Source organism: Fistularia commersonii, chromosome 1 (assembly GCF_037954325.1).
Source record: "Fistularia commersonii isolate RoL2024-O1a breed Wild chromosome 1, RoL_Fcom_v1.0, whole genome shotgun sequence".
NCBI lineage: Eukaryota > Metazoa > Chordata > Actinopteri > Syngnathiformes > Fistulariidae > Fistularia > Fistularia commersonii.
In genome coordinates, this window is record NC_141284.1 from 1,952,994 (window position 1) to 1,962,194 (window position 9,201).

The following is a 9,201-nucleotide window of genomic DNA, read 5'->3' on the forward strand; positions in this document are numbered from 1 at the left end:
GGGTCACATCCATCCGATGTTTTTAAATAAAATAAAAAAAAAGACAAAGAAAACACGCAACGCGACTGACAAGGGAAAAAAAAATGAATACAAATATTTTATAGTGAAAGAGAGAAGATTCTGTTGTTGAGTGAATTATTTTTATAAAAATGAAGCTCAGACGTTCTTACTTTTGCTGAAGGACTCCGAACGTCCCGCGATCAGTTCACGGACGGTCGTTCCGTTGACCTTCTCGTGTTCTCCTAATCTCAGAGGCTCTTAAGTGTTTCACTCGTAATTCTGATATGTAGTCTGATTATTTTAAACGCAGAGGGTCCAAGGATTGTATGTCACATGGACCTGCTGGTACGCCTGGAATGTGGGACTGCTCCACACACATGTAGACACACACTCGCACACACACTCCTCCCCAGGCGACGGTTTGTCTTTCGTCGATGTTCTGCAAAGCCGATGTTCTGTCTGAAGATCAACATCTGCGACCAAGAATTTGTTTGACCGTGCTTGTCTCCAAGACAGGAAGGGCATGAAATTTTTCAAAATAAGAACCCCCAGGAAACGGGACTGCCCCAAAACCAGATTTGTTTTGTTTTTTTTAAATTGATTATTATCTTCTTTTTTTTTTTTTGCGTCTGAAGTCGATGAAGTTCAAACAAGGAAAGACTGAAGTGCCATGAATGGGCGTCAGATGTTTTCTCCCTAGAAGGGACGTGACGTGAAGCGGCTCGGCGCCCGTCTCCAAATCGGAAACACGTGATGCTTCTTTTTATGTTTTGCGTCCCGACAGTCCAAGGAATGCTCGCGACGCTGGGCTTTTATTTGTGAAAGGCTGTAAATGTGTTTCCTGTAACGACCGTCTGTCCGCGAACGAATAAAACCAGCTGCTGAGAAACCCGTCGCCTCCGTGTTGTTTGAAAAACCACCTCCAAACAACAGCAAAAGGATTCGAAGAGTCTTATCAACGACGCTGATGACATCGCCGACCGCTATCATCACGTGACCCGTGGGGGTCAGAGGTCACCTCTCCACGTTGAACCAGGTAAGGCAGTGACCAGACGGGTCGACGCGCCGTTAAAAGAATAATAATCGGGGATAATTTCTGATTAGAATGCCAACCCTCTGTTCCAGGGTTTTTGGAGATTCACCCGGATCTTTTCCGCTTGCGGGTCTGAAGGTGCAGGGGGTCCATCCCCCCCCCCCCCCCCTTCTTCTTCTCTCCCGCCGGGACCCGCAGTTCCGGCGGTGTCCACTAGGAGGCCACGCATAAACGCGGGGGTGTGAGAAGAGGAGGCGCCGCTTCATCCGCGTCCCTCCCGCAGACACAAAGAGACGCGGCGGCTGAATCTCGTCGACCGTCGAGGACCAGGATGAGCCGGCACGCAGTCTGGATCGGAGTCCTGCTCTCAGGTGCGTTATCCGAACCCGCACGCATGCACGCACGTCCCGCACGTTCCTCCCGCGGGGGCTCAACGGCGGGTGCGGGGACACGCAGCGGCCCTGCAGCTGCACGGCATGGACGCGGTTGTTTTATTTACATTTTGGTCTTCAAAAAATTCTCGGTTCCTCCCCGGATTCAGGGAGAGGATGCTTTTTTTTTTTTAGCTTTCATTTTTTTTCCTCTGAAAATTCAGTGACTAGAAGAAACGTTACTCTTTCCTGATAGACACACAAAAATAACTTAAAAATAATTTTCGATTTAAAAGGAGCTTGAAACCAGGCATGCTCTATCGTTATATCTTTAATGTTATTTTTGTCCTGAATTTTTTTTTTTTTCTTGTCTAATTTACTTTGGGTTAATATTCATATGTATGATGGAATGTTGAGTTAAAATACTTTTTCTGACACCAAAATAACTTATTTTCTTAAGAACACGACATTTTGGATTGGAAGCTTGGAAACAGATATTCTCCATCGCACAACATTTTATCCGCAATCTTTCATTTCTTTCTTGTCTATTTTGTCTTCATAATATATATGTGTCTGTGTGTGTACTTGTGTGTCTGTATTTCTGTTATATTTGTGTGAAAATATTTACATTATATATAATATTTATGTCATGAGCTATAATGTAAATATATATATATTACCTATAATTAACATTATACTTAATAATATTCAAATATATTTATAAGTAAATATATACACACATTTACATCCACAGATGTGTATGTGTGCATATAAGCTGTACATACACACATATAGAAATACACACAAATATATCTTATGAACGCAAAATGAATCAAACACAAAATACACGTGTGTATGTGTCCATAAGCTTGGGAATGAAAGTATCTATTTACAAATAGGTATTTACTGTACATGTGCATATGTCATTTGATTACATATAGACGTGTGTGTGTGTGTGTGTGTGTGTGTGTGTGTGTGTATATATATAGATATATATATAGACACTACACACACATTTACAGACACATAGATGTGTGTGTATATACAATGTACATACACATGTATAAAAATACACACCAATGTATAATATGAACACAAAATTAATTACAAACAAAATTTCAAGTGTGTGTGTGTGTGTGTATTTGTATATCAATAACTGCGGCAATAACAACAGATGGAATTTTTACTTTGCCATCCTCAACTTTTTGTTTTTGCAAGCTGTAGTTTTATTGTTAAGTAGCAGCCATACTTGTAGTCCATAATTGCTGTTGTACTTTTTATTTACTGTGGTTGTGTGTGTTGTTCAGCACCCACAGTGGCGTTCTGCTCACTCATGCTACCGTTTGCTGTGGTTTTGTGCCGTTGCAGCCCTGATGATGTCACGGCAGTGCGTTCAGGCGATGTTTGTGGAGATCCTCCCCAGAAGACCTCTGTACCAGCTCGGCGTGCCGAACCAGGTGGTTTGTTCGGTCTTCGACTGTCCCGACGTGCCGAGCATCTCCTGGTCGCAGCCGGGCGACCGTCCGCTGACCTCCGCCGCCATCCAGACCAGCGGGAGCCGCTCCGTGCTGACCTTTGACCCCACCACCGTGGATCACGAAGGTCCGCTGCTGTGCAAAGTGGCCTGCGGCGGCGAAATCAAGCAGAACAAAAGCAACGTGCAGGTTTTCTGTGAGTCGCCGCAGACGATCGCCTTGATTTCTTAAAAGAGGCGTGAAGTCCGACCGCCTCCGCTGTTTCCCGCAGCCTTACCTTCGACCCCCGTCATCACCGGCCAGGACGCCATCCGGCTGGGGGCGGAGTCGGCGCTCACCTGCCAGGTATCCAACGTTTACCCAGCGGAGCGGCTCACCCTGGAGTGGCTGAGGGAGGAGGACGTCCTGAAGAGCGAGACGGGCGACGCCGGCGCCTCCTCGGTCCGATCCACGCTCCGGTTCGTGGCCGGCGATGCCGACTCGGGGACCAGAATGCGGTGCCGGGCCACGATGGACCTGCGGCAGCTGCCGCCGGACAGGAGGTCCGCCGAGTCCGGCTTCTCCGTGGACGTCCTGTGTGAGTCGGTCATTCGCTTCCGTCCGCCATTATGACGCGTTTGTGAAAATGTTGACGATCTCGGCCGTCCTGCAGATCCCCCCGTGGCGGAGGTCCTCTCCGACGTGGCCGAGGTCATGGAGGGAACGCCGCTCACCCTCAGCTGCTCGGGGGAGGGGAACCCCGAGCCGCGGCTCAGCTGGAGCCTCAGGGTTTCGGACGGCCCCCCGGTGCTGCTCAGCTCCAACCGGACCCTCTTCATCGCCGCGGCCGGACCGGCAGACTCGGGACGCTACGAGTGCCGGGCCGAGAACTCAGAGGGCAGCAACAGCACGGAGGTGCTGGTCCAGGTTCTGGGTGGGTGTCCTGGTTCTACCCGTTGGACTGACTCTCAGAGCGGACCTGGACTTGCCAGTACTCCACTGGACCTGGTGTCTTCCTGAGACAGGCACTGGTTCTGAACCCGAGTCTTGGGTCGGACCTGTAAAGGGTACCGGAACCCGACAAGGTCCAGGTCCCTGAAACGTGTTCCTGCACTGGACCTGCCGGTGACACTGGTGCTGAACCTTTCAGCTGGTACTGTTACTAGTTCTGGACCTGGACCTTGTTTCTTGACAGGGACTGTGTGCTGGTACTGCTTCAGATGTTGACCCGGTGAAGATGGTGGTCCTGGTCCTCTGTTCTGATCCCGCCCCACGTCTTCTCCTCCAGGTCCTCCGACCAACACCAACCTGACGGTGGAACCAGGGCAGGAAATCCTGGAGGGGGAGAACGTCACCATCACCTGTCACTCAGACGGAGCTCCGCCCCCCAGGCTGGCGCTCAGAAGGGAAGGGGCGGAGCTCCGAAGCTCTGACTCCGCCTCCTCGCTCTCCTTCAGCCTCTCCACTGCCCAGCTGGAGGACTCGGCTCTCTACCAGTGCGACGCCTCAAACCAGTACGGCTCCCGGCTGGTCCAAGCGTCGCTCTCTGTCAGAGGTCAGAGGTCACTCACATCAGAGGTCACGAGACCCAAACCTATTGTTCTGATTGGTCCGTTCCGGTTCTCAGCCCATCCCCTGCAGGTCCAGGTCCACCCCAGGGCCCCCGCGACAGTGCTGGGCTCGGACCTGACCCTGACCTGCGGGGCCTCCGGGTGCCCGCAGACCCCCCTGATCACCTGGCTGTGGACGGGTCGGGTCCGGGACCGGGTCCAGGAGGTCCGAGACGGGAAGGAGGGCGGGGAGAAGACCCTGCACCTGGAAGGGCTGGACCTGGAGGACCAGCAGGGCCTGAGCTGCCAGGTCCAGTGTGACTCCATCATCCGGACCCAGGACGTCCAGATCCAGATCTATGGTGTGTCTAGATCCGGGGGGGGGGGGGGGGGGGGGGGTCAAAGGTCTCACACACACACAATTGAGATGAACTGCAACAGGAGGCTAGTGATGTCATCGGTGACATAAACGATGATGTCATGGCCAGCGCTAACAGGCACCCCGGTCAGGAATCATCCGACTGAAAGGAGGTTTTCTGACTGAAGGGATTTGAATCTCTGCGTGGAAGAGCAGCGCCGCAGACACACACACACACACACACACACACACACACACACACACACACACACGTAAAGTAACAGTCACATGGGGGACAGTGGGGGATTGGTGGGGTCAGAGGTCACTGGTGTTTAGTGTTTCTGCAGGCAGGAGGAACGAATCCTACCGAGGTCTGTGTTCAATCTGGGCTGGGGAGGACAGGATGTCACACACACACACACACACACACACACACACACACACACACACACACACACACACAGTAAAGACAGGGGGGGTACATTATTGTTACAACACAGCAGACAAACTGTTTGTATTTGAGCAAGAGCTGAAACATGAAAACACTGTGTGTGTGTGTGTGTGTGTGTGTGTGTGTGTGTGTGTGTGTGTGTGTGTGTGTGTGTGTGTGTGTGTGTGTGTGTGTGTGTATATATGAGTGTGAGTGAAGGACGCAGTGGGGGAGTCATTGTCCAGAAGTGAATGTGTTTCTTTTTCAAACTGTGCAGAAATTTCTCGGAAAGTTCCTGGTTATTGAGAGAAACTCTTCCTGGAATCAGGAAAGTGGAGAGTGGGAGGTTCCCCGGGGGGGATTTTGTGTGTGTGTGTGTGTGTGTGTGTGTGTTGGGGTGCTCGGACCAGGAACCAATCAAATGAACCCAGGATTCTCTGTCTTAAATGCTTGGTCATTGAAGTATGACGCTAATGACGCTAATTTAAGCTAGCCGTCAGGTGTCCGTCAGACAAGGACTGTGGCAACCAGGACTCAGTTGGACCTCCTCAGGTTGAGATGGCTTCCAACCATGAGATAAGATGACCGGCTGACTAAAACCGGACTCTTTCTCGTGCAGCTCTCCCCTCTGAGCCGGTCCTGGAGGACCCCGGTCCCGTCCTGCTGGGCCAGGAGGCCGTCCTCCGCTGTCACGTGGCCAGCGTCTTCTCGGCGGGCCACCTGAAGGTGTCTTGGTCGTTGGCAGGGGCGCCGCTGACGTCGGAATCCTTCTTCTTCTCCGGCTCCATCCGGAACGTGACGTCGCTCCTGTTTGTCCTGGTTCGGACCGAGCGGCCGGTTCTGACCTGCCTCGCCGAGCTGCTGACGGAAGCGGGAGACCTGTGGATGTCCAGTAGTTCCAGCCTCCCCTTGGAAGTCCACTGTGAGTCACGGCCGCCTCTGTGCTTTTATTTTGAAATCACAGGAGGAAATAGAATTCCCCACTTCCTGCTTCAGATGTTTTGGTTCAAAGATCCGGTTCTGTGTCCCAGACGCTCCCAGGGGAACCACGCTGTCGGCGAGTTCCGACTGGAAGGTCCTGGAAGGCGAGAACGTTACCGTCACCTGTCACTCAGACGGAGCTCCGCCCCCCAGGCTGGCGCTCAGAAGGGAAGGGGCGGAGCTCCGAAGCTCTGACTCCGCCTCCTCGCTCTCCTTCAGCCTCTCCGCCGCCCAGCTGGAAGACTCGGGCCTCTACCAGTGCGACGCCTCCAACCAGTACGGCTCCCGGCTGGTCAACGCGTCCCTCTCCGTCAGAGGTCAGAGGTCACTCTTATCGGGGTCACAAGATATACAAAAATTAACAGTTCCAGTCGGAATAGAGGCCGGGAATCATGTGACCTGATGAAGCATCTTGAAAACATCTTCAGCCCGAGGCGGGTGGCATTCTTTATTAAAAAGTCAGACTGCAACGGAATTCAATCTGATCCTTTCTCTCGTCAGCGCCTTGAAACCAAAAGTAGAATTTAGTCCTTGAATTCCGAGCGATTGGGATGACACTTATCGCAGATTTTACCCCGCACCCACATACCGGGGTGTTTAAGGTCAAAGGTCAAAGGTGGTGAGGTCGGCACTTTCACCTGTGGACGCCGCAAATAATCCCAAATTATTTTTCCCCCGGGCCGGGGCGGGAGGACACTCACTTCCTGTCAGCAGGACGCTCACTTCCTGTCAGCATCTGCTCCTTCCTGGCCCCGTCTCCTCGAAGGAGCTGACATAAAACTTCTCGGACGATTAACCAATCGTCGGTTATCTTTATGGCCGCAGGGGTCCAGGCCGGAGGCTGGGGGTCGGAGGTCAACGACCGCCGTCTCAAGTTCACGAGAAGAATTTGCTGTCGATGTTCCTTCTTCGGTTTCCATTTGTTCTTCTGTTTTCCGTTTTGATCGGTTATTGATTTCAACGTATTGGCGGGCGGGTGTCTCCCGGTCCAGGTCCTCCCAGGGGCCTGTGGGTGGAGGTCCTGCCGGCGCCGGTGGTCCAAGAGGGGACGGACGTCTCGGTGTTGTGCCGTGCCGCCGGCTCGCCGCCTCCGGCCTTCACCCTGAGTAACCTCCAGGGGGAGGAGGCGCCGCTGTCCTCGGCCAACGGCCACTTCCTGTTGCCCAACGTGACGCGGAGGGACGGCGGCTTCTACCGGCTCAACGCGACCAACGACCTTGGCGTCCTGTCCACGCTCTTCGCTCTCAGGGTCAGAGGTCAGCCCCGCCCTCCCTCGTCATCTCCGCAGTATCCATCTCCGCACGTCGGCCCACTTCTTCTGGTGTTCCCGCAGAGCGCAGCCGCAGCCTGCCGCCTTACCTCAACGGCGCCGTCGTTCCCGCTCTGTGTGCGTGCGTGGGCCTCGCCGCCGCCGCCGCCATACTGCTGGACTTCCTGAGGAGGTCCCGGAAGAAGGGCTTCTACCAGCTCCCCCAGGTGGCGCCCCCCTCGGCTTGACGCCGTCCCAATACGGTAGGACGGGACGGGCCCCGCGCCCCGCCACTTGTGAGCTAAATATTTGACCCCCCCCCACCCCTACATGCGCTCCCCACGCCATCTCCGTGCGCTGAGTGTTAGGTGAGAGTGGCGTCCCGCGTCTCCATGGAAACAAGCCGTCGCGGCAGGATTGGTAGACTTACAGGATGTGAAGTGGGGACTCTCCTGATGCGTTCGAGGACCGCGGGAAATGGGAAACTCTTCTGGCACCACGGCGAAAATGAGACGGCGAACGGCGAAGCACCTCGACGCGGCGGCCGTGACGATGACGTCACGCACCAGGCCGTGTCATGTGACCTGGAGGGTCAAAGAGACTGAAGTCGAAAACATGAGAAATTATATAAGAATATATATTTGTAATTCAAACTGTGTGACGGGATGATCTGAAACCCCTCTCCTGATCCAGTGCTCCACTGGGTTCCACCTGTGCGTTCTCTCCATCTTCTCCTGCCTGGGTTCCTCCAGGCTCTCCTGCTTCGGGTTGTGATTGACAGCTGATCCCTGTGATTGACAGCTGATCCCTATGATTGACAGCTGATCCCTGTGATTGACAGCTGATCCCTATGATTGACAGCTGATCCCTATGATTGACAGCTGATCCCTGTGATTGACAGCTGATCCCTGTGATTGACAGCTGATCCCTATGATTGACAGCTGATCCCTGTGATTGACAGCTGATCCCTATGATTGACAGCTGATCCCTATGATTGACAGCTGATCATGTGATTGACAGCTGATCCCTGTGATTGACAGCTGACCAGTCGAGGTTTAACCCCACCCTCCGCGCCAGTTATTGCCAGCAGAATAGTGTGCGGTCAGAAAGGGAATGAATGTACATAAATGAATGTTTCTTTAAGGTGAATTAAATGTGATCTCCGTCCCGGGCGGGATCTGGCGGTCCCTTCAGGCCACCAGTTTTTGTTTCCACGCCACGTGATGGTATCCTGGCAAGTCCGACCTTCTCTTCCTGCTTGTTTACCGAGAGTGTCCCGGGCCTCAGAGCCGGTAACCATGGCGACAGACCAGATCTCTCTGTCTATGGACGAAGTCCATCCACAACACTGTTTTCAAAACCAGCGGCCCTGAAGTACTTCCCTTGATACTTGATTCGACGAAATAAATTCCTGTGATCCATGCGAACACACTCGCAGCGGTAATATTTTGGAGTCATATTTCCGGTATTATTGCAAAACAAATAAGCACTAGAAACAAATAACCAAAAAAAGTAAAAACATCGGATTTAGTTTCCGACGTGGCTCGAAGGTTTATGTCCTCAGAGGAGGCTCGGGTCGCGGATCGGCCGAGCTGTGACTGAACTCCGCGCCTCGGCGAAGCCGCTCCGCTTCATGCATCCTCCGTCCGTGTCGTTTCCATGACGACAGTCCGGGGAGCGAAAAAACAGCCGGGCTGCGAGAGGGTTCACGAATCCGCTCGACGGTGCCGCGATGGAAACGGCCCCAGAAGTAGTAGAATATAAAACGATTAGAT

The 9,201-nt window shown here is 53.0% G+C and overlaps 1 protein-coding gene across 1 annotated transcript; it reads left to right on the top strand.

Moving 5' to 3' along the window:
* Positions 1 to 1,254: 1,254 nt before the first annotated feature.
* On the top strand, positions 1,255 to 8,850 carry vcam1b (vascular cell adhesion molecule 1b). The gene is made up of 10 exons (XM_086140608.1): positions 1,255 to 1,404; positions 2,773 to 3,075; positions 3,151 to 3,456; positions 3,532 to 3,792; positions 4,147 to 4,413; positions 4,486 to 4,770; positions 5,816 to 6,118; positions 6,228 to 6,494; positions 7,170 to 7,433; positions 7,511 to 8,850. The coding sequence occupies exons 1-10, from the start codon at positions 1,365 to 1,367 to the stop codon at positions 7,672 to 7,674; spliced, it is 2,460 nt and encodes an 819-aa protein (XP_085996734.1). The 5' UTR covers positions 1,255 to 1,364; the 3' UTR covers positions 7,675 to 8,850.
* Positions 8,851 to 9,201: the final 351 nt, after the last annotated feature.

What these genes read in the sequence shown, in the direction of transcription:
- vcam1b (XM_086140608.1), top strand. Translation starts at nt 1,365, where the DNA reads ATGAGCCGGCACGCAGTCTGGATCGGAGTCCTGCTCTCAG. An exon ending in GATCGGAGTCCTGCTCTCAG is followed by an intron (nt 1,405 to 2,772) that starts GTGCGTTATCCG and finishes GTGCCGTTGCAG; the next exon opens with CCCTGATGATGTCACGGCAG. An exon ending in CGCGTCCCTCTCCGTCAGAG is followed by an intron (nt 6,495 to 7,169) that starts GTCAGAGGTCAC and finishes CTCCCGGTCCAG; the next exon opens with GTCCTCCCAGGGGCCTGTGG.